Source organism: Hyperolius riggenbachi, chromosome 4 (genome assembly GCF_040937935.1).
Source record: "Hyperolius riggenbachi isolate aHypRig1 chromosome 4, aHypRig1.pri, whole genome shotgun sequence".
In the NCBI taxonomy this organism is placed as follows: Eukaryota; Metazoa; Chordata; class Amphibia; order Anura; family Hyperoliidae; genus Hyperolius; species Hyperolius riggenbachi.
Genome location: NC_090649.1, coordinates 192,435,859 through 192,461,160, shown reverse-complemented (window position 1 = coordinate 192,461,160; position 25,302 = coordinate 192,435,859). Strand labels below are relative to the sequence as shown.

Here is a 25,302-nt window from a genome sequence, read left to right as displayed (position 1 = left end):
ATCTATGCAAAAGAGCAGAGCTCTCCGACTAATTTAGTCAGAGAGCAGTGCTCTTTTCTGATGCACTTATCTCAACCTGTCTCTCACTATTCCTTGTTTGTTTAAGGTTTTACTGCAGAGCTAATGACTCTGAACTTTCCTGCTCTGCTCTGCTCTGTTTCATAGTTTAAAGTGTACCAGAGATGGTTCACTATCGCTAATTTAAACTTACCTGGGACTTTCTCCATCCCCATAAACGCGATGACTTCCCTTGCCGTCCTCTTCAGCCCCTACCTTCTGGCAGTACGACTCTCTGTAATTCGGTCTGTCGAGGGCTTCTGCGCATGCTCGGCCGCACGCGTGCTCCCTAGAGCATTCTGCGCCTGCACAGTACTACTGGGCAGACACAGAATGCTTCGGGGACAGGAGCGTGATGAGGGGTGCGCAACCAGCAGCGCATGTGCAGAATCCTACAACTGCCCGGATTACTGGGAGTCGTAGCGGCTGAATGGAGGGGCCTAAGAGGATGGCGAGGGACTTGGTGCTGCTCATGGGACTGGAGGAAGCCTCGGGTAAGTATAAATAAGCGATAGTGAACCATGTCTGGTACACTTTAAAATACAGACTATAGTTTGTAAACTGCAAATATTAGAGAATGATACAATGTTATAATAATAAAAAAAAAAAGCTATAACTTTGCTACTAATGTTCTATGAATTACCCGTACTATACATACAATTCATTATATCATATTTTTTTTTTCTTTTCCGCTTCAGTGTCACTTTAACTACCTGTATCCCCAGATCAGGAGCCTTCTATTTTATAATGTTGGACGCATTTGTAACACATCAGCACAAAATATTTAAAGGGACACTACGGCGAAAAATTGTAAAATTTAAAATATGTGCACACATAGACAAATAAAAAGTACGTTTTTTTTCCAGAGTAAAATGAGCCAATAATTACTTTTCTCCTATGTTGCTGTCACTTACAGTAGGCAGTAGAAATCTGACAGAAGTGACAGGTTTTGGACTAGTCCATTTCTTTATAGGGGATTCTCAGGGATATATTTATTTTCAAAAGCACTTAGTGGATGGCAGTTGCTCTGTCCAACTGCCAAAAAACTGTGTAGTGAGCAGGGAAGAGAAGAGATGGCCTAGTCCAAAACCTGTCACTTATGTCAATTTTCTACTGCCTACTGTAAGTGAAAGGTTTTGGACTAGGCCATCTCTTCATAGGGGATTCTCAGCAAGGCTTTTATTCTTTATAAAGCTATTCCCTAAAAAGGATTTATACAAAGATGCTGGCCAGCTTCCCTGCTCACTACACAGGGTTTGGACAGTTGGACAGAGCAACTGCCATTCACTAAGTGCTTTTGACAATAAATATATCCCTGAGAATCCCCTATAAAGAGATGGACTAGTCCAAAACCTGTTGCTTCTGTCAGATTTCTGCTGCCTACTGTAAGTGACAGCAACATAGGAGAAAATTAATTTATGGCTCATTTTACTCTGGAAAAAAATTACTTCTTATTTGTATATGTTTGTGCATATTTTAAATGTTAGTTTTTCGCTCTAGTGCCCCTTTAATAAGCCCAGTTCAAATTTGCAGGATCACAACAAAAGTTCTGAGGGCTTCATAAATCAGGGCTATTGTTCCTATTGCAGTTAAACATCTAGTTACACACCAACTCTGGTAGTTATGCTTTAGGAGGTTGCACAGCTAAACCATTGACTAACTGCCATTTTTCCGTCTGTTCAAAAATCCAGCAAGCATTTGGTTGGAGCAGCCCTGATTCACACTCCACCAAATACAGTCAAACCTTTCTTATTGTCTGTTGTAGAATAGAGAACCTCTGTTCATAGTGTTCCTGTTGTACTGTACAGATTACACTACACGCTTTGTATCCATCTGGCTTGTGAACATTTGTCTGTTACTTTGCTTTAGTTTTACCCCTTTTACTTTATTTTGCACACCATGGCTGTTTTGTCCCCACCTTCACTCGTCTCTCTCTCTCTGTAAACTCATGGCAGGGTTTGCTTGGCGAACTCATTCTCTTACAAGAGCAGCTCAAGCAGCATGAAGAGGAGGCACGCAGGGCTGCTGGCAACATTAACACGGGCACTTCACAGCAGAAGCGCAAGGTGATGGGTCACATGGCACTGGATGTACTGTTTTCTTGCTAAAGCTAGCATGCAGTCAGAAAATCACATTGGCATAAACATTGCAATCAAGAAGACTGATAATACCCTATTTCCATAATAGACTGATGATTTGTGATTATGACTATATATATATATATATATATATCTATCAGCTCTGTGTATGTATGAGTGAAATTGATTTATAAAAGTTCCAGTTTTATGCCGCTTTTTAGATGTGTTATTACATTGGTTTTATAGCAGTTGGTAACCAGCAATGAGCAGCCAATTATGTATTTAGTTGTGCTTTTTGGAATCATTAATTTATTAATTCTTATGCGTAGCAATCTTTAATTCTGTTAATTAGCATGTATGTAAAATTCGGAAAAAAAACGGCCACCCTTTGCCACATGAGTCCCTTCTTGGGCCAAGCAGCTTCGTTACCCCATTCTGAAGAAAATGGTTGCCTGTCTGTGCAAACCACCAATGTGCCCTGATAGTATGAGGCCCAGACTCTCCATTATAGTGCATGGAAAGAAGTTACCCTGTACACCTCTCCAGCCAGTAGGTAACAGCAGAGAATCTAAAAAGAGTGTTCCTGTTTTCTCTATTTTACAGGTTTCTGATAAAGAAAAAGTAGATCAGCTGCAGGAAGAGCTTCTACAAACCCAGGTTTGTACCATAAAATACTGTTCCTGAACATCAATCAACTTCAGATATACAGTATCTACCCTACTGTTTGACCCCTTTCATTGGAAAATTGTAAAAACCCAAGGAGACCAGTACAGTCATGTAAAATTGCATATAACAAGTATAGTCAGTAACCTTTCCTTCCACCATAACAAGTCTAGCTATATCTTTCTCCCTCCATAACAAATTTAAAGAGAACCCGAGGTGGTTTCTAAGAATATCCGCACACAGAGGCGGGGTCTGCCTATACAGCCCAGGCTCTGTTGCTATGTAGTGTCCCCCCAGCTCCCCCCCCCCCCCCCTGCTCTGCTATGCCCCCATAAGTCACAGCCGCACTGTCGACACGCAGCGGGTCGCAGCGGGCTGTGTTTACTTATGTAGTGTCACTCTGCATAGGTAAACACAAGCAGCAGGGAGGGAAGGGACGTGGGCGGGACCGGAGCTATGCAGGATGCGGGGAGAGTGACACTACATAGGTGTAAACAGCCCGCTGCGTGTCGACAGCGCGGCTGTGATTTATGGGGGCATAGCAGAGCGCAGATGGGGCCTGGGGGACACTACATAGCAACAGAGGCTGGGCTGTATAGGCAGACCCAGCCTCTGTGTGCGGTTATCATTCTTAGAAACCACCCCGGGTTCTCTTTAACCACTTCAGTACCAGAAGTCTCTGGCACCTTAAAGCGCTTTTAAACTCTGACAAAATATTCAATAAAATTGTGTTTTCCTACTTGTTATAACCCATACAATTATCATATTTGCTTTTGTGCACAAGTATTATTATTCATTTACAAATGATAAGTTCCCAAAGTTCAGTTAATTTACATTGAAAGCTGCTGGTGCATTTTATTTATAACGGTTGTATTTCTATTTTAAATGCACCCAGTAATGATTTCTGAGCAGTGTTTCAGTTCAGGACTCATTAGCAGAAGTTTCTGCACAATCAGAGAATGTATACTTAATTGTATCAAGTGAAGAATGTAAACACAAGATGAGGTTATCATCAGATCGGATGCGGCTGCTCCTGCAGGAGAAAAAGTCAGTCCTGTGATCTAACCCTTTGAATGCTGTTTTATTAAAAAAAAAATTGTGTTAGTATATTATATGCTGTAAATAATCTTTTTGAGCAAAGAAGAAATGCTGGGTTTCATTCCACTTTAAGGACCAGAGACTTCTGGGTGAAAAAAATGGCTCACTGACATCACACGGACCCATCTTTCTCAACGTTTGCGCCGCTTTCTCATGGCTTAAGCCAACTCACTTTGCTGTCAGTATGACAATGTGATTGGCTCACAGTGGTCACAGGGCCAGGAACCAATGAAATTGACAGCAGAGCAACCAACAGCAGAACAAGTGGGCTGCAGCGTGCGGCGCGGTAATTGAAATCTATGCCCTGGCAGGGATAACAGGTCCCAAGTTGGTAGATGTCAATGAGCAAGATCCAGAAGTGGTTGAAAGGAAACTGAAGTAAGAGGGATAAGGAGGCTGACATATGCATTTCTTCTTAAAGAGGAACTCCAGTGAAAATAATGTAGTAAAAAAAAGTGCTTCATTTTTACAATAATTATGTATAAATGATTTAGTCAGTGTTTGCCCATTGTAAAATCTTTCCTCTCCCTGATTTACACTCTAACATTTATTACATGGTGACATTTTTACTGTGGGCAGGTTATGTAGCTGCTGCTTGCGGTTTTCACCTTTAGAGACAGCTGTGAACAGCCATTTCCTGTCTGTGAACCCTGTTACATTGTGGCAAACTGCCAAAGTACCGCGGTCCTCAGAGCTTCTTGTGGGAGGGGTTTCACCACAATATCAGTCATACAGAGCCCCCTGATGGTCTGTTTGTGAAAAGCAATAGATTTCTCATGTAAAAGGCGGTATCAGCTACTGATTGTGATAAAGTTCAATTCTCGGTTGGAGTTTCTCTTTAAAGGACCAGTATTGCAATGTTGCTGTCACTTACAATAGTTAGTACAAATTTCACAGAGCCAACAAGTTTTTGACTACTCCGTCCCTCAACTGCCGTTAACCAAGTGCTTTTAAAATTTAAAGGGGAACTGAAGTAAGATGTATACGGAGGCTGCCATATTTATTTCCTTTTAATCATTAGCAGCCCTGCTGGTCTATTTCTCTGCAGTAGTATCTGAATAACACCAGAAACAAGCATGCAGCTAGTCTTGTCAGATCTGACTTTAAAGTCTGAAACACCTGATCTGCTGCATGCTTGTTCAGGGGCTATGGCTAATAATATTAGAGGCAGAGGATCAGCAGGGCTGCCAGGCAACTGGTATTATTTAAAAGGAAATAAACATGGCAGCCTCCATATACCTCTCTCTTCAGTTCCATTTAAAGTGAACCTTAAGTCAGAAAAAAAAGTGTTTTACTCACCTGGGACTTCTACCAGCCCCCTGCAGCAGCCCTGTGCCCTCGCAGCCACTCACTAATCCTCTGGTCCCCCGCTGCCAGCTAGTTTCATTTTTGCCGACAGGCCCGACAGGACTGGCCATGCGTAGCTTTTTCCGCATTCCCGACTGCAATTAGCGCTATTGCGGGCCGCAACATGTACAAAAGTACGCGTTGCCGCATATCTATGCGTTCGTAATGCGGAAACGCATATTTTTGTATGCGTTGCGGCCCGCAATAGCGCTAATTGCAGTCGGGAATGCGGAAAAAGCTACGCATGGCCAGTGGCTGCGAGGGCACAGGGCTGCTGCAGGGGGCTGGTAGAAGCCCCAGGTGAGTAAAACTCATTTTTTTTTCTGACTTAAGGTTCACTTTAAGAAAACCCTGAGAATCCCCCATGAGGAAGAGATGGGCTATTCCAAAACCTGTCAGTTCTGTCACATTTCTGCTATGTACTGTGACAGCAATATAGAAGAAAAGTAATTTATAGCAGATTTTACTATGGGAGAAATTTACTTTTTATTTATCTGTTTTCATGTATTTTAAATGATGCAATTTTTCGCAATCGTGGTCTATTAAACAATGCCAGTTGCCTGTGAGTCCTGCTTATCTTTCTGGCCGCTGTGGTGTCTGAATCGCACACCTGAAACAAGGATGTCGCTTATCCAGTCAGACTTGAGTCGGTGCACCTAATCTGCATGCTTGTTCAGGGTCTGTGGCTGAAAGTTTTTTGTTTTTTTTTAGAGATGCAGAATCATGAGGACAGCCAAGCTACTTACATTGTTTTAAAGGAAATATATCTGCCTCCATATCCCTCTCACCACAGACTGTCTTTAACCATACCAACATCCACCTCTTCTGCATTACAATTTTAGCTCCAGAACCAGAAAGTAAAAAAAACAGTGGCAGTAGTATTTCTGGAAAAGTGGGCATTGCTAAGGGCAACTGCAATCAAAAGCCTGTGGAGAATACCACCTCCACATGGATAGGTAATTTGTGTCCAATAAATACAGTATATCTTTAAAAGTCCACTACTCACATGGGGTAAGACCAATTATTATTTCATATAGCTTACAAGAGCCATTTCTTCGTGTGTGTGTGTGTGTGTGTGTGTGGGGGGGGGGGGGGGTCACGATCCTTTTGATTCTAGGGGACTTCCTCTTGAAATTCTTGGTAACACAATTATTCTCATGAGTACCGTGTATTTCTGGAACTGGAAAAATCATTTTATCGTGCTGTTTTCACTGTGCTCAGTTTGTATAATTCTGGCTTTTCTCTGAATACTTTAAAATTAATGTTTGGTGCTTTATTTGTAGTTAGTAATTTTGCTTATGATGAGCAGTTACCCTCTGATTTGCTGTTTGTATACTGCAGTTGAAATACCAGCGCATCCTTGAACGATTGGAGAAAGAAAACAAAGATTTGAGAAAAGTGGTGCTGCAGAAAGATGACAAAGGGATTCATCAGAGGAAAGTCAAGGTGAGGAAAACCACTGTGAACAAATATCTTTACAGTGCAGATTTAGTGTTCAGTAGGGTGACCATATTTTGATTTCCAAAAAAGAGGACGATCACAACAGCATGTGGGCGTGGTCATGGGTGGGGCCAAATATACAAGACCATAGCAGTGTGCTGTTCAACTTCGTGGGCATGGAGGGACGTTTTTTTTTTCCAGACCACATGGTGGAGGGCCGGCCAACCACAAAATGCAATCAGATTCGCAGAAGAATTTCCCACAAAATGCAATGAGATTGGCAGCAGATTTCCCCACAAATGTGCGGACAAGGTATATGTCCGCAGTAAAGGTTAGATAGGAATATGGCCCCAGTGTAGGTTAGATAGGAATATGGCCCCAGTATAGCTTAGAATCTCAGGCCTTTATGCTCCCACAGGCTGGCCACACAGCAGAGTGACTTCACTGCTAACTCAGGCCCTTATGCTCCCACAGGCTGGCCACACAGCAGTGACTTCACTGCTAACAACTCAGGCCCTTATGCTCCCACAGGCTGGCCACACAGCAGAGTGACTTCACTGCTAACTCAGGCCCTTATGCTCCCACAGGCTGGCCACACAGCACCAGCGTGACTTGAATCAATTCACTGACACTGACAGACTGAACTCAGGGCTCAGGCTGTGCTGCTGAGCTGCTCCTACATGTCACACACATACAGCCCTAGTGATCAGCCCAGCATGAGTCCCACTGAACTCAGGCTGTCTCTGGCTGTCTCCACCCCTCTGCTCTGCAATTTGCTCTGTCTCAGTGGATGGGGGCGGCTGGAGGTGGAGCAGAGCAGCAGGAAGGGATTGTCTCACTGCCTAGCCAGAGGAAGAGCCGTTTGAGTCAGGAGCTGAATGAGATGAGCCGAACACTGGGAGCCCAAGCTGCAGAAGAACAGCTTGCAGAGAGAGAAGATCCACTGAGGCTGAGATGAGCCAAACACTGTGAGCCAGCGACAGAAGAACCACTTGCAGAGATCCACTGAGGCTGAGATGAGCCGAACACTGCGAGCCCAAGCAGCAGAAGAACCGTTTGCAGAGAATCTCTGCAAATGGTTCTTCTGCCTTGGGCTCGCTGTATTCGGCTCATCTCAGCCTCAGTGGATCTCTGCAAGCAGTTCTTCTGTCGCTGGCTCACAGTGTTCGGCTCATCTCAGCCTCAATGGATCTCTGCAAGTGTGTTCGGCTCTCCGGACAGATCAAATATCCGGGAGGACAGCCCGGACAGGTCTGAAAAAGTGGACCTGTCCGGGCAAAAGAGGACACATGGTCAGCCTAGTGTTCAGTGACTAATCTGATGTTCTAGCCAAATTAATGAAATGCATTTTTATTGCTAAAATAACTGTTAAAATATTCCGTAATGGGGGTTTTCCACTTTTCCACTGTTAATCAGAAAAGTATGTGTTTTTCTGTGCGCTTGCTATGCAACTTGGTGCATGTGACAAAATCTATTCAGCTGTACTGAATGGGTCAGAAATGGAGCACACAATTGCTAGGCACTAGTGGGAGCAGAGAGCCATGGTTTACGTTATTAAAAATCCTCCTTGTTCTTGGAGAAGATGCGAATGTTTCAAAAATTTTACCAAAGGTTTTCTAGCGGAAACAAGCCCAAAGTAGAAATCTTAATGTGATTAGAACTAAAGTATTTTGTATGAGCTGATTACACCAAAAGCAAGTATAAATACGCCGCCCTCCTGCGTGCCTACATTTAGTGGCAATCACTCCAGGTAACTGGCTCAGCTGTGCCAGTCGGGCTCTTCTGCGCATGCGCAGCCCCTCCGCGCATTTGCAGGTGAGCCAACTGCCGCGACTGAGCCAGTTTTCCGTGAGCGATTGCAGCTGAACGGAGGCTCGTGGGTGGGCGATTGTCACATGCATCCGTGCTCAATCAGCTGATGCAGAGATACGTAGAGAGCGCACTTCTCTTGCGCAGACTGTCCGTAACTGGCAGAATTTACGGGACTCTGTACCGGAGCTGAAGAAGACTGAGGACGGCGGCATAGGAACGTTCTGTGCGCATGGGGCCCCAGGTACGTATAAAACTTTTATTACAGCTCGTCTCTGGTACACTTTTTAAGAGATTTCCTAGTAACTTCATTTGTATTCCTTTTGTTTTTTAGAAATCCTTGATAGACCTGTATTCTGAAGTACTGGATATCCTTTCTGATTATGACTCCAACTATAACACACAAGATCATTTACCAAGGGTAAGTTCCCATTTAATTGTGGGCCATTTATTTTCCTTGTTGCCTTAAAACACCTCTGAAGTAAATTTGTGTGAATGAGAGCGATAAGTGTAGTGAGAGGTTCATAAAAAAATATTCCCCCTCCATAATTTAGGTTTTGATTTCTTTCAATTAGCTTTTAAATTAAATCCCTATTAACTTAAAGAGACACTGAAGCGAAAAAATAAAATATGATAGAGTGAATTGGTTGTGTACTATGAATAATTACTAGAAGATTAGCAGCAAAGAAAATATTCTCATACTTTTATTTTCAGGTATATAGTGTTTTTTCTAACATTGCATCATTCTATAATATGTGCAGATTACACAACACTCAGCATTCAAAATGAGTCTTTCAGAGCAGTCTGTGAAGTAATGACCTCTCCTCTAGCAGAGGAAAAGTAAATAGTCCAGGAACAGTTGAGATAATAAAAGTCAGATAACAGCCCTCTCCACCACTAAAACTTAGTCAGAGAGCTTAATGGCTTGTTTGCATAGAGATAACAACTGGAGTTTCTCAACTCTTCCTGTACTGGAAACAATTAGACTGATGTATCTGATCTTAATGTTTTATTTCTTAGCTGTACTACACATACAAATCATAATATCATAATTTTTTTTTCGCTTCAGTGTCTCTTTAAAGAGGAACTTTACTGAAAATAATAAAATTCTTTTATTTTTTACAATATTACTTACTAAAAAATGATTTAGTCAGTGTTTGCCCACTGTAAACTCTTTCCTCACCCTTTTCCTCTCACTGATTAACCTTAAAGGACTTACGAGCCCAAAATGTCTAAAAAAGCAAAGTACCTGTAAGCTGTTTAAATGCACGGAGGACGCCGTCCGCGCCCTCCGTGCAGTTCCGCCGGGTCCCCTTCCTGAGATCGCCCCCCGCGCCGACCCCGACCCCCCAGGCCGGGTCGGGCTCTCGTGCCGCTCTCAATATGGCCGCTTCCATTGGCCGCGGCTGCGCAGTCCGCCTGGCCGCGAGTGCGGCTGCGCAGCTCTACGGCCAACCCCTCCGATCCACGCTACAGTGCGTGGTTCGGGGGGTTGGCCGTAGAGCTGCGCAGCCGCACTCGCGGCCAGGCGGACTGCGCAGCCGCGGCCAATGGAAGCGGCCATATTGAGAGCGGCACGAGAGCCCGACCCGGCCTGGGGGGTCGGGGTCGGCGCGGGGGGCGATCTCAGGAAGGGGACCCGGCGGAACTGCACGGAGGGCGCGGACGGCGTCCTCCGTGCATTTAAACAGCTTACAGGTACTTTGCTTTTTTAGACATTTTGGGCTCGTAAGTCCTTTAAATTTATCACATAGGTGGTGACATCTTTAGTGCTGTCAGGTGCAGATCTGAAGAATGTTTTTATAGTCAGTGTTCTGAAGCCAGTAGAAAAAATACCTGTCTCCCAGCATGCCTTGGTGGACGAATTCCACTTAGCTTAACAGTCTAGGCTGTGACATCGCTAAGAGGGCAGGGCTATGTAGCAATATACAGCAATATAATCTATAAAGTATTTCTGATGCTAAACCAGCGTAAGTAAAGTTGGTATCCTGAATAATTTACTACATTCTACTATGTCACTACGGTGCCTCTTTAAATGCTTCATCATGACACACTGAATAAAGTCCTCCATCGCTCTTGTTAAGCATTTTACCTTTCATATTGGTCTGCTGTTGGCCTGTCTGGCCAATGTAAGATAGATTTGGTTAGTACTACCCTTCCCAAGTATGTGAGTTTGTCCTGGCATCTTTGTAGGTGCTGGCTAGTACAATTAAATCCATCACAGTGTTCAGTAGTACGGTATTCATTGTACAATACTTTGTATTTTGTTTCTAGGTGGTTGTAGTTGGAGACCAGAGTTCAGGGAAAACCAGTGTTCTGGAAATGATTGCTCAGGCACGAATCTTTCCTAGAGGATCAGGAGAAATGATGACTCGCTCTCCAGTAAAGGTACATTCTACATTTATGTGGTTCTGACTCTTGGTGAAAAACCTATTTTTTTCCACTAATCACATGCTGCTTTTACCAGTTTTGTCATTGCTGCAGTCTTCATTATTTTTCTGCTGCTCCTATAACTACTAAGGATATTACATATTGGGACTATGGGGCACCAATTTAGTTAATGTTTCTATAAAGTTTTCTGACAGGAGATGTTTTTAATATTATCTACTAAATATGTGCTTCAGCTCCTAGCAAGTGGAAAAATACTTTAAAGTGTGTAAAAAAAATGTATCAAGTTCCTGATAAATTTGGGGGTTTGTATTATTATTATATATTTTTTTATTTATTTTTTTGCTTGCTGTTTTAACCCATCCCCATTCTACAAAGGCATTTTATTTGTATCTGTCGTTGTATGGTTAGGAAATGAAGGAAATGCTCTCAGATGGGAACAGAGAGATGTTAAAACCTGTAAAAGGTTCGGATCTCTCTGCCTACAATCTAAAACCACATTTTTTTGTTTCCTGAAGTATAGATCCAAGTTTCACAAGTGTTCTATATTCTTCTCCGGATGTTCTCATTGATGAAAGTCTGAAAGACTACAGCCCTTATTTAATTAACCTGTCTCCTAGGTTTTCTCCCAAGAGATCCTTTTTTTTTATGCAAAACAATGTTTAAAGTAAACCTGAGGCACGTGGAATAGTTCTATTCTACTTACCCATGGCTTCTTCCAGCCCCCTGTTCCCTTACAGGTCACTCGGTTTTCTCCCGGTCTGCTCCATTGTACCACTGTGCTCCTGCGAAAAATCGCCAATCATGGGCTACTTCACATGCCCGGCCTGGGCCGCTTGCAAAACGCTCCTGACAATGGGAGGTTCATAGAGCATGCACACAGCCAGGGACTGGCCCATTTGGCAAGCTTTCAGAGGGGCACAACCGTGGTGTCTGGAAGGAAACTGAGGGGAGGGTAAGAAAAATAGATCTTGCTCACCCATCTCAGGTATACATTAAACTCCCTGGCGTTCAGTTTCCCCAGGATTTCTGTGCAAAAAGTGATTCAATTAATTTCAAATAATATTTAAGCTTTTTTTTTTTTTTGTAAACTTTTTTTTTTTTTTAAATATTGAATTCAATACAGGTTATTGTATTGAAGTTATAAAAAAAAAAGAATAAAAAGTTTGCCGCCAGATGTTGACGCTGCGTGGCTCTCAATCGCCTGACGAATATGTAATCACAGAGGGAGAAGCAAATCCGCCGAGGGGCACGGAAGACACTGGGGAAGCTATCAGAGGTTAGCTAGGCATAGTTACCGCAGTATAGGTTAGCCAACGTATAGGTGCAACAGTATAGGTAGCCAGGTATAGGTGCCATGGCTGTGGAGTCTGAGCAATTTTGGGTATCTGGAGTCGGAGTTGCAGTCAAAGTCGGTGGTTTCATAAACTGAGGAGTTTCGGAGTCTGATGATTTTTGTACTGACTCCACTGCCCTGATAGGTCCCACAGTATAGGTAGCCAATATAAATGTCCCTAGCATATTTGGCCAGCTGTAGGTGTAACAGTATAGGTTAGGCAGGTGTAAGTGTACCCAGTATAGTTAGCAGCTATAAATGCTACAGTACCAGTTAGCCAGGTATAATTTTCCCCAGTAGTCAGTACAAAACAGCATTCAGTCAGCTGTAGCACCTCTCTTCCCCTCTCGAATCATTGATTCGATTTGATTTAATCTGACATGTCCGATTCATGATTCGATTCAATTTGATTCGAATTGAATCGAATCATGAATTGGACATGTCAGATTGAATCAAATTGAATCAATGAATCAAATCACATTGAATCAAAACTGACAAAGAATCATTTGGTGTAGATGGGACTGATTCTGTCTGATTCTCCCAGCAGCTTATGACTCTTTGTACAAACACTCCCTGCTCCTGCTGTCTGGTTGCCTAGCAACAATGTAAACACATATTGAGGAGCTCAGCAGAGCTCAGCCTATAGCTATAATGGCGATTCCTGCTGGCAGTTGATTATACCACTGAAAACTAGGTAGGCAGGAGTTATGGTTGTGAAATGAAAGTAAAAAAAAAAACACCCCTAACAAATGGATTAGCCTCCCAGTCCGACACGGTTTACATTACATGTTGTATTGATGAAACAATTCATTTAAAAAAAAAAAAACTTTTTACACTATTTTAGAAGGATGTTTAATAGTTTACGCATAAACCACTTTTTATTTTTTCCTCATTCGTGAAAGAACTCCTTTAAGCTGGGGATCAGGAGGCGAGGGAGGGAGGGATGCACAGTGGAGGGAGAGGAGATCAGCAGGTACAAATCTCCTTGGCTGCTTATCCATACCACTTTCAGCAACTTTTAGCTGGACGAGCCAGGCTCGTTCTTACCGCTAGGGAGGTTAAAGCACTTAGCTGAAAAAGTAATAAAACGGTTGAAAAAGTAATATCAAACTTTTACTTTTCTTCCGGGGGTCTTATTTTATTAGCAAGGTGTGAAGGCATCTACTGTGACAACACTCAGGAGAAAAGTTAACTGAATGTGGGCGTACATGTGTTAAATATGACTGTGATAAGACATGACACTTGTCCGCTCTCATAACTGTGAAATTTTGGGGGGGAATACCCATATCTGACTTATCGGTTGTATCATTTCAGGTTACCTTAAGTGAAGGCCCCCACCATGTCGCTATATTTAAAGATAGCTCTCGGGAATTCGACCTTTCAAAGGAGTCAGATGTAAGTATCCATAAAGTATTTTCAGACTGAATTCCTTTGTATAGTCTGTGTCCTTAAAACCAGTCTGCAAATGGAAAGTGCTGTACAAAATATTACAAAAAAACTGGAAAAAAAATGCAGTATTCCCAATTTTAAAACATAAAAATAATGCATTTTTGCATTTAGTTGATGGTATATTTTCAGCGTTTAAAATCAGAATCTGAATCAGAAATCTTTATTTCGCCAAGTACAATGGGGGCTGTACCCAGAATTATTTTTGGCACATACATGGTCGGTGATGGTACAGTTAATAAAATAAAATACAGCAAGATATACATAAAGCGTAGGCATATAGACAAGCATAGCGGAGAAGGACCAGAGGGGGCATCCAAGTACTATGTTGAGGGAGCAGCCACATTCTGTTGCAGCGCTCAAACCTCTGCAGCGATTCAGATGCCCCGCAGCAGTCCCTGGAAGAGGATGGTGCAGAGAAGAGAGAGAGAGAGCAGGGTAGTGTAGGAGAACAAGAGAAGAGAGGAAGGAAGGAAAGCGGGAGAAATAAGAGAAAGAGACAAGAGTCAGAGAATCCCCTGGGGCTGCAGTGGTGGCTTGCTGGCTGGTTGGCAGCTCCGATAACTGCCCTGGCTGGAAGGAGTTAGCCTTTGTTTTCGGCGGTCTGGTGAGGTTGGACCAATGCGGCTGGTTTTGTAGCCCCAAAGAGTCTGACAGCAGCTTCAGACGAAGGAGAGCCTCCCTGGTAAAGAGGAGCAGGCACTCCTAAATGCAGGGCTCCAGGGCGGGGAGGTACTGTGAGGCTGTGGCTCCAGGCCAGGGTTGCAGGGTGCACCTTAGGCTGAGATGGGCCTTGTGGGCTGCATCGTATTGAACCTTGCTGCTGAGGGGCAGACCTGATGGCTGGTAGCCTGCCTGATGTAACAATGGACAGGGGGGGGGGGGGGGGTAGAAGCAACCAGCCTGCTGTAGCAAAGGAGCAGCAGCGGTGGACCTACCTCCCCTAGCCACGGCGATGAAGCAGCCTGCATGCAGAGTTCCGGTGTCAAGGGATCCCCCGGCGGTGAAGTGGCCCCATGTCAGCTGGAGCAGCAGCGGCGTTCGCGGTGCAAGGTAATCCCAGCGGTGAAGTGGCCCAGAGGCAGCTGGCAGTCAGATCTTTCATAGCAGTAATGGAGAGGACTCCGTGCAGTATCATGGTGCACCTGCTCTCCCTGGCGGCAGCGTTAACTTAGCTGGGGAGCGCAGCGTGGATGGGGATGCTTCGGTCCAGCGGAGTTCCTGCAGATCCCGGCAGTGAAGTGGCCAAAAAAAAGAGCGGTGAGCTAGACCCAGACCATGACACTGAGATCGGGCTTGCGGCTCCTGGAGGCAGCGGTGCAATGACCCACGTGCAGCCCATGTGCTGCAGAAGGAGGCAGCCAGGTGATCATCTCGGAAGCCCCAAACGGAGGGAACTCAGCGCTGCCTTGTCCCAGTAGAATATTCAGGCGAAAGCTGAGGTATTTGAGAGAAAGGCTGATTATAATTTTTTTTTTTTTTTGTAGAAGAGGTATAAGGCAGTAGTATTTTCATTTGACTGCAGTTGTTAGACTGAGTAATTCATGAAAGTAATGGAGCTGCTGGGTTTCACTGACCATCCTGTTTTTATACACTATATTATTTATTGTTTTAAAGAAAGAAAAAAGCCTAACCTGCTGAATAGGTGTGGGTGGAGGCGAGTGCAGATTTGTGTAAGTGCCCATTTCCACTTGCGCGTTGCGATTCTGTCGCGGAAAACGCGTCAACGAATCCACATGCGGGTGCGGATAAGTTCGCGTTTCCATGCGGATTTTCACACGGAATCGCTCGCGGTTTGCGCTATGCGATTTTAACAGTGTCAATGCCGGCAAGCATTGACATGGGTTTTCAAGCGGAAACTCACGCGGAAACGCTGGGAAAACCGCAAGACTAAAATGCTTGCGGTTTTCCCATTACATTACCGGCAATTTGTGTGCGGGCGTGCGGCATGCAAATTCTGACGGCTCTGCCGTGCAGATTTTTTCTATACAGCAGACCGCACAGAATTCCTGACAAGTCGAAACAGCCCCATCCACTTGTATTGCTTATGCGAATCTACATGCAGAAAACGCATGCAGATTCGCTCTAGTGGAAACGGGCCCTCAGGCATGGCTTTCTGTCGGCTATTGCTGGAAGAGAAGGTATTCCAGTCATTATGTGGGTAACTGCCAGTGTCAGGTCTGTTTTGTACAACTAATTATGAACATTTGTGAAGTCTTTAGTTCATCAAGTTAATGGAATCAGGCAGCTGCAACTGCCAGGAGGCCTTCTCTTTAAGAAAGCTGACATGGCAATGGCCATATGTCACACACACTCACCATCAGCCACCTTGCCAATCAGTGGTGGCTAACGTTCTCCTTCAGTAGGTCCATATTGATTTTCTGCAATATAACATGTAGGCCTTTAATTTTAATTCTCCCACTTGTTTGATAAACTACATATATACATAGCTATTGTTCTGGACCTTTGGATATATTTGATTTTTCCAGAAATCCTGTCTAGTTTTGAGGCTTTTTATTGCTCTGTTTGTGAAAAACCAAATGGTGCTTAATTGGCTCAACACAGCTTTTCCTATAAAGCCAGAGAAAGGCAATCCTTTTTTTTTTTACTGCTTTTTACCAGTTTTGTTAAGATATTCATATATTTACATTTTCATTAATGAGACATTGGCTGCATTGTCTCATCTTTTTGCATTTATAGCATTTTCATTTACTTGTCTGTCCGGCCAACAGCTTGCAGCTCTGAGAGATGAAATAGAGGTACGAATGAGGAAGAGTGTGAAGAATGGACAGACAGTAAGCCCTGAGGTAATCATAGCAATATGACATGTGTTATGATTCAGTAATTCAGTATGATTAAAGTAATGTCCCTTTCATTCTCTGGAATGCATGTAATCCCACCGTTTTGTCTCCATAGACCATTTCGCTAAGTGTGAAGGGTCCTGGAATCCAGAGAATGGTGCTTGTTGATCTTCCAGGAGTTATCAGTGTAGGTAACACCAACTTGCAGTGTTACACAGTTACCCAGTAATGAATGTGGCATTCTGAACTTTTTGTTTTTCACAGACTGTTACATCTGGAATGGCACCAGATACCAAGGAGACTATCTTCAGCATCAGTAAAGCATATATGCAGAATCCAAATGCTATAATCCTCTGTATACAAGGTAAGAATTCATTACAAGTTTATCTCATCACTGTTTGAAGAAAATACATAATTCCAACACTTGATGACATTTCTATTGTTCTAATACATTTAATGGCAAAATGCCTTTTTTGTCAGATCATTAGAAAAGGTCATTGGCTGTAGGTGAGTTGGTAGTAGGGTTAGGAGAGGTTGGTTTCTCAAGCAACTGCAGCTTAACAAAGCTAGTAGTAGGGTTCAGAGTGGGGCATTTATCAAGAGTGTCTGAGACAAAATATTGGTAGGCTTTTAGAAATTCGTGCAGAACTCTCAGATATCTTGAGAAATCACTAAATAATGCAGTTTCCTTCTTAAACTGTTATTAAATAGGAGGAGTTAGGAAGGTTTCTCAGACTGTACAGTGTGTGATGGAAATTGCTATTGCTGAGGTAACCAATACATCTGCTGTATTACATAGTTACATAGTTATTTTGTTTGAAAAAAGACATACATCCATGGAGTTCAACCAGTACAAAGTACATCTCCAGCCTGCTCCCTCACATATCCCTGTTGATCCAGAGGAAGGTGAAAAAACCCTTACAAGGCATGGTCCAATTAGCCCCAAAAGGGAAAAATTCCTTCCTGTCTCCAGATGGCAATCCGATAAAATCCCTGGATCAACATCATTAGGCATTACCTAGTAATTGTAGCCATGGATGTCTTTCAATGCAAGGAAAGCATCTAAGCCCCCTTTAAATGCAGGTATAGAGTTTCCCATAACGACTTCCTGTGGCAATGCATTCCACATCTTAATCACTCTTAGCGCCCTTTTCCACCAGCGCGTTTGCGCTGGCTGAATCGCAAAACCGCAAACCGCTAGCGATTTTACAATCGCTACGGTTTGCTTTTTAACATAGGAATCGCGGTAGGTCATTTCCACTACCGCGATTCGCTTTTGTCAGGAACGCGAACGCGCGGCGGAGCGATAATTGCCGCGATTTTGCTATGCAGTGCATAGCATAGCAAAATCGCGGCCGCAAACGTCGGGGGAATCGCCGGTTTTGCGATTCAGCAATCGCTAGCGTTCAGCGTGAACGCTAGCGATTGCTAGTGGAAAAGGGCCCTTACTGTAAAGAACCCTTTCCTAAATAAATAGCTAAAACGTTTTTTCTCCATGCGCAGATCATGTCCTCTAGTCCTTTGAGAAGGCCTAGGGACAAAAAGCTCATCCGCCAAGCTATTATATTGCCCTCTGATGTATTTATACATGTTAATTAGATCCCCTCTAAGGCGTCTTTCCCAGTACGTCTGCTCAGACAGCACCCCTAATGAGACTTGTCTCCCTCCGAGCAACGGACAGGAAGCTGCAAAAGATTTAAAAATTTGCATAATCAGGCGGTCAATAGTATAAATAGGCATAGTCTCTCACTCTACCTTCAGTTCTAGTTTCCTGTCCGGACGTGAAGGAGGGAGAGGTCTCAAGGTTGCCATCCGGTCAGATGATTGGGGCTTGCTGCATGGTCTTCTGCATAGTCCGCTCCAGGGGAGAACGGTATGATGTGACTGGCAGCATTGAGGAGGCTTCTCCCAGCAAGGTGGCAGATTTATGCGCGCAGACGCGCGCTCCAGGAACTTCCGCTTGGAGAAACCGGAAGTCGTCACGCGGAGGCGTCCCACGTGACCAGGAAGCGCTGCAGAGCAGTTAGCGGCAGAGGCCGCGGCGGGAGCAGCGCCAGCTGAACGAAATGCATCAGGTGATTGGGGGTAACTATGCAAATTACTTTGCCGATAGTTAAAAAGCCACCTTTTTCCCATATCTCAGATGTCGGCTGAGATCATGGAGGACGCTGCAGGATCCTCTACTGCATTATCTGTGGAACCTGGCTCTGAATCCTCTCTGGCAAGTAGTCTGCGGGGCATACTGCTTAGCTATTGTCTAGTTTTGTTGGTGGTTTTTTCTGCTAAGAGGATTATGTAGCTAACATAGGCTTATTGTTTGTTTGTATTTTAGCCTAAAACGTCTGACAAAGTGGATAAGTCGGGGACACATTCCAGTCAAGACAAACGCTCAGACAGCAAGGTTGAAAGGAGATGTGCTATTTGCAATAACCGTGTATCTTCCAGCTCTAGAAAATTATGCCAGTCCTGTACTGATAAAGTAGTGAAAAATGAGTCTCCTGCTGTATTTAAAGACTTGATGGGGTGGATGAGAGCTGAGATGGCTACAGCTATTAGGGAAATAAAGGACTCTGCTATGGCTTCTTCCTCTACAGCTGATGTTGCTGCCTCATCGGTCACTCTGCCTCTAATGAATCCACTTGCTAGTATTGTCTCTGATGCACCTCCTGCCTCTCTCCCACCAGTCTCCCCAGCAGGCTCTATTGTTAATTTACCTCTCCCTATCGGTTCTAAGAGGAAGAGGTCTGCTGAGGATATGATGGAATCCGATTTATCAGAGGGGGAGATTTCTTCTCTTGAACAACTTTCAGAAGAGGAAGTTGGGGAAAAAGGAGATAAATCCCAGAAATTTGCCTTCTCCCCAGAACTGATGAAAGACTTTATTTCTGCCTTACATAGTACCATGGGTATTAAAACTGAGCAGAAATCCTTGACACCCCTCGACCAAATGTACGAGAGTTTGGCGGACCCCCAGTCACATTTTATTCCTGTCCATTCCTCTCTCAAGTCTATGATTAAGAAGGAATGGGACATGCCAGAAAAAAGGGCCCTTTGGCCGCGATCTATGTCCAAACGTTATCCTTTCAGTCCCGAAGATTCGGGGTTTTGGGGTCCTCCGCCAAAGCTTGACCCATCATTGTCTAGGGTGTCAAGGAAGACTGACCTATTATTTGAGGATTATGGGAATCTTAAAGATCCCATCGATAAAAAGATGGACAATATCCTACGTAGAGCCTGGGAGTCTTCCTCTCTGACCTTCAAGCCTGCAGTTGCATCCACAGCAGTGGGGTAGATCAATGAAAACATGGCTTTTAGAGATGCAGGCCAAAATTGCTTCAGGCGTACCTAGGGAGGAGATACTCAAAGATTTTCCCAACTTGTTTAATGCAGCTGATTACCTTACTGACGCCGCTGATGACTCTGTTAAGCTAACAGCAAGAACCACTGCACTAGTGAACTCTGCCAGAAGGGGAGTTTGGGTTAAGACTTGGGGAGGCGACAACTCATCTAAGTCAAAACTCTGCGGCATTCCTTGTGAAGGGGGTCTTTTGTTCGGTTCTAAACTGGACGAGACCTTAGATAGAACAGCTGACACAAAGAAAAACTTTCCCACTAAGAAGAGATCTTTTCAGTTTAAACGGCCCTTTCGTGGGCCATCAAAGCCAGAGAGTAACGAAAAAGCAAACACAAAAAGGAGATGGGCCCCTTATAGGAACCAGAGGAACAAGCCCAACAACCCCCCGATTACCAAGTCAAGTAGACAATGACATCAGGCTCCCAGTGGGAGGAAGACTTTCCCACTTCTTCGAGACATGGCAGCTCTACAGAACAAATCCATGGCTCCTACACATTGTATTAGAAGGGTACAGAATAGAATTCGATGCCACGCCTCCTCAGAGATTTCTTCTCACTCCCTTACCTTCAAACAGGCTAAAACCGCTCGCTCTTCAGAACGAGGTAAAATCTCTACTCCACAAGAGGGTAATCAGGGAGGTTCCCTCATGTCAGAAAGGCCAGGGGTTCTATTCACCAGTATTTCTGGTCAAAAAGGCTCAAGGGGACTTCCGCTTCATTATCAACCTGAAGGGTCTAAACAAGTCAGTAACATACAGAAGGTTCAGGATGGACAACATTTTGTCTGTGATTCGTCTCTTACAGAAGGACTGCTTCCTGGCATCCCTGGACCTGAAAGATGCTTACCTGCACATTCCTATCCACCTGTCCTCGCAGCAATTCCTCAGATTTGCAGTCCTGCTGGACGGAGAGGTAAGACACTTTCAATTTAATGCTCTCCCCTTCGGGTTAGCCTCAGCACCATGGTTGTTTACTAAGGTCATGGCAGAGGTACTTGCAGTCTTAAGAATGGAATCAATTAATATCATAGCCTATCTGGATGATTTACTGATTTGGGGTTCATCTGCGAGCTTAGTGAGTTCCCATCTCGACTCTTGCATAGCCTTCCTTCAGTCGTTAGGGTGGCTAGTAAACTGGGAAAAGTCTTCCTTATCTCCTTGCCAGAATATGGAGTATCTAGGGTTCAATGTTGATACTTTGAATGAAAGAGTTTTTCTCCCTGATAGGAAGATCTCTTCCATACTTAATGCTGTTCTCTCTTTTCAGACATGAAGAAGCATTTCACTGAGAAAGGCAATGGCGATATTGGGACTATTAACAGCTTTGTTCCCTGCGGTTCAGTGGGGACAGTTCCACTCGAGAAGCTTACAGATATGGATTTTAAAAAGTTGGAACAGGAAGCAATCTTCCCTGGACAAGAAGGTGATGATCCCGCACGATGTCAAAGTATCGTTGCTTTGGTGGCAGATTCGAGACCCTCTTTCAAGGGGGCGTCTCTGGCAGTATCCAAATCAGACAATTATAACTACGGATGCCAGTTCGTGGGGATGGGGAGCCCACCTGGATCTTCTTCCAGCCCAAGGTCGTTGGTTAACCAAACTGAGGTCTCGCTCATCAAACAGCAGAGAACTGGAAGCGGTATGGCAGGCAATACAGTCTTTCAGCAGCCACATCAAGGGCCAGCATGTTTTGATAAGATCAGACAACAGCAGTGTGGTGGCATACATAAATCGCCAAGGAGGGACAAGGAGTCATCTTTTGTGGCGTCAGTCATCTCGAATTCTAAACTGGGCAGAGGCAAACCTGGATTCCCTAAGCGCCAGCCATTTGAAGGCAACATCGAATCAACTGGCCGACTTCTTGAGCAGAAAGACCCTGGACCAGAACGAGTAGACTCTCAAGCAGGAGGTCCTTCAACAGATTACGGACTTATGGGGGTGTCCGGAGGTAGATTTATTCGCCAGGAGAGTAAATACGAAGTATCAGAAGTTTTGTTCGCTCCATCCACGAGACAAGCCTTGGGCGATAGATGCCTTCTCCATGAACTGGGGTCACCATCTGATGTATGCATTTCCCCCATTGCCTCTCATACCCAGGGTCTTGAACAAGATCATACGGGATCATGCTCGAGTGATATTGATCGCACCATTTTGGCCAAAAAGACCTTGGTTCACGTTACTACAGACTTTAACGATATCTCAGCCAATCACTCTTCCTCTCCTCCCGGACCTTCTGTCTCAGGGACCTGTGTTTCACCAGAATCTACATCTACATCTACTTCATCTTACAGCGTGGAACCTGAGCGGAAATTGTTAAAGGCAAAGGGACTCTCTGATGGATTGGCGGAAACTCTAATCCAGAGTAGAAAGAAGGTGACTCGTCAGATTTATCAAAAAGCCTGGAGAGTGTTTAATGAATGGTGCAATGAGAAATCTATGCTCAATAACTCTGTCACATCCGTGCTGGAATTTTTACATGATGGTTTCCTGAAAGGACTCAGTATAAGCACCCTTAAAGTACAAACTTCTGCTTTGTCTGTATTTCTAGAGAGGAGACTGGCTCAGGAACACTTAGTGATCCGTTTCTTTGAAGCTTTAAAGAGAATTAAGCCTACTATAAAGTCTAGAGTACCTACTTGGGACTTAAATACAGTCCTTCAGGGACTTTGCAAAGCTCCGTTTGAACCCTTAGAACAGGCATCCGACAAGATGGTAACCCTTAAGACTGCGTTTCTATTAGCCATCACTACTGCTAGACGACTGGGGGAATTACAAGCTCTTTCTATCAAGGAACCATACTGTGTGATATCTGATGATCGAGTTACATTGCGGTTGGACATTGCCTTCCTTCCCAAGGTTGTATCAACATTTCATAAATCTCAGGAGCTGTATATTCCTTCCTTTTGTGCTAATCCAGCTAATGATAAAGAAAAAGAGTTGCATCACTTAGATGTAAGGAGATGTCTGCTTTATTACCTGGAAAGAACTAGATCATGGAGACAGACTGAGGCAATGTTTGTCATCTTTTCTGGAAAATCTAAAGGAAAAAGAGCATCTAAGACCACTCTGGCTAGGTGGATAAAACGGGCTATTGCGACAACTTATCAGATTCAAGGCAGACAGCTATCTTCACCAGTGAGAGCACATTCGACGCGAGCTGTTTAAACCTCATGGACAGAGAGGGCTGGAGCCTCCATCGAACAGATATGCAGGGCAGCTACCTGGTCCAGCCAGAATACGTTTATAAAGCATTATAGACTTAATGTGTTAGCTAACGTTGATTTATCATTTGGCAGAAAGGTTCTGCAGGCTGTGGTCCCTCCCTAAATATATATGTATCGTGTATATCGTCTCATTAGGGGTGCTGTCTGAGCAGACGTACTGGGAAAGACCAAAATTACTTACGGTAACGTCTTTTCCAGTAGTCGCGAAGACAGCACCCCTACAACCCACCCGGGGTACAAAAAAAAAAAAAAAAAAAATATATATATATTATATATATAGAGAGATATATTAAAAACATTAAGCATCATTTGGTGTCCGTGTCGTTTGTATAGAACTGAAGGTAGAGTGAGAGACTATGCCTATTCATACTATTGACCGCCTGATTATGCAAATTTTTAAATCTTTTGCAGCTTCCTGTCCGTTGCTTGGAGGGAGACAAGTCTCATTAGGGGTGCTGTCTTCGCGACTACTGGAAAAGACGTTACCGTAAGTAATTTTGGTCTTTTCTCTAGACTAAATAAACCCAGTTTATCTAACCTTTCTTGGTAAGTGAGACCTTCCATCCCACGTACCAATTTTGTTGCTCGTCTCTGCACCTGCTCTAAAACTGCAATATCTTTCAGAGCAGGTGCAGAGACGCGCAACACATTAATACAGAAAAGATAAGTTATAATAGCATAAATATATTATTTGCGGTAGATTATTTTAGGTTAACTGACAAAATGTAATGTAAATTAATTAATATATACTATAAATGTATTAGAGCTGAAAAAAGAATCAAGCTTAGCAATCAGTGCCCAGCACTGGAATGGTAAAGCACAGAACAGCTTTACAGGATTTAGCAGGGGGAAGGAGCACTTCACAAATCATGCCTAGGCTACACTACACAATCTGTAGAAGTGTTATTAAGCACTTCTTAATCTGTGGCAGTTTAGGGAGGAATTTGCACTTTTCTTAACAGCAGTGCAGTTCTAGAAATTCACGCTAAACTGACACTATATTAAAGAGGAACTCCAGCCTAAACAACCATACTGTCATTAAAGAGTAACTGTCAGGCTGCAGAAGCTAATTTAAACCTCTATTCTCCTGTGTTAAACAGTTTAGACAGAAGCCAAAAAGACATTACTAAAGATAAAGATCTCTCTTACATTTAATGTGTGCTTATCAGCACAGCTAAGCTCCTAAGGAGGACGCAAGCCGCATTCCATACTGCAAAGCATTCTGGGGCCCTCCCCTCGGCTGCTAAGGAGAAGACGGGATCAAGTTTCAGCAGCTTCTAACGCAGTCCAGCCACAGCACAGATAAATCTCCGGGGCAGCGTACACTGCAGGAGTCCGCTATTGTTCCTAGCCACATGGCTAATTAATATTCACTGCACACTGTGTTATTCTGTACTAGCTCCTCTGTGATCAGAAGCAGGCAGGACATGACGACACATTTGGCTTCACAAACATGGAACCTGCCATGGGCTGTCAGGAGCATCTATCTCTGCATATACTATATACAAATTCTGTGAAATCCAAACGTGGACAGTGAAATGCATATGTAATGTAAGTACAGCCAATCTTTAGCTACTGATATATGTGTTTATTTTCTCTGAGACCTTATACCTAACAGCTCCTCTTTAAGTTACATTAGTTATGTTAATTAAAATAGATAGGTATTATAATCTCTTACCCACACTGTTTTAAAAGAACAGGCAAATGTTTGATTTGATGGCAGCCATCTTTTTGGTTGAAAGGAGGTGACAGGGAGCATGAGACACAGTTCCAACTGTCCTGTGTCCTGAGCACCTCTCCCAGTTGCTAGGCAACGTGAATAACAACATAGGAAATCCCATCATGCTCTGCACAGCATCAGGGAAAAAAAGCCCGAGCTTTTTTACTTTGATGGGTGGAGCTTAGGTAAAAATGCAGCTATAAATGATGCTTTAGTAAGAAAAACAAGGCTCTGATGCTGTGAAACTGTTAAAGAAACACCAAGCCTTTTCAGTTCTGCTGAGTAGATTTTTAGTCCGGAGGTTCACTTTAAGTAGGATTTAAGAAGTTTCTTATCATGCAGAACAGTTCCCCCTTCTGGTTAGCACTGTTTAAGAAGAAAAAACTGTCGGTAATGTTTTGATAAATCTGGCCCACAGTTTGCAAGAAGCCACACAGGCCATGAGGACTCAGCATATTGGAGATATATGATGTAGTGGATGACCCAGCACTGGTCACATAAAAATTACTACGTCTAGTCAAGTTTTTTGTCAGTTGATGAAC

General features: G+C 43.7%; 1 protein-coding gene across 4 annotated transcripts in view; it reads left to right on the top strand.

Annotated features, from left to right (window-relative positions):
* Nucleotides 1-25,302, top strand: part of OPA1 (OPA1 mitochondrial dynamin like GTPase) — a 130,886-nt gene that overhangs the window by 34,510 nt on the left and 71,074 nt on the right. For 2 of the 4 annotated variants that reach the window (XM_068281163.1, XM_068281162.1), the window contains 9 exons: nt 2,013-2,123; nt 2,739-2,792; nt 6,585-6,689; nt 8,827-8,913; nt 10,767-10,880; nt 13,531-13,611; nt 16,395-16,469; nt 16,579-16,650; nt 16,728-16,827. In XM_068281163.1, the coding sequence (XP_068137264.1) occupies nt 2,013-2,123; nt 2,739-2,792; nt 6,585-6,689; nt 8,827-8,913; nt 10,767-10,880; nt 13,531-13,611; nt 16,395-16,469; nt 16,579-16,650; nt 16,728-16,827 (799 nt within the window). The remainder of the gene's footprint in view (nt 1-2,012; nt 2,124-2,738; nt 2,793-6,584; nt 6,690-8,826; nt 8,914-10,766; nt 10,881-13,530; nt 13,612-16,394; nt 16,470-16,578; nt 16,651-16,727; nt 16,828-25,302) is intronic. The other 2 variants (XM_068281165.1, XM_068281164.1) reach the window with 1 other exon arrangement.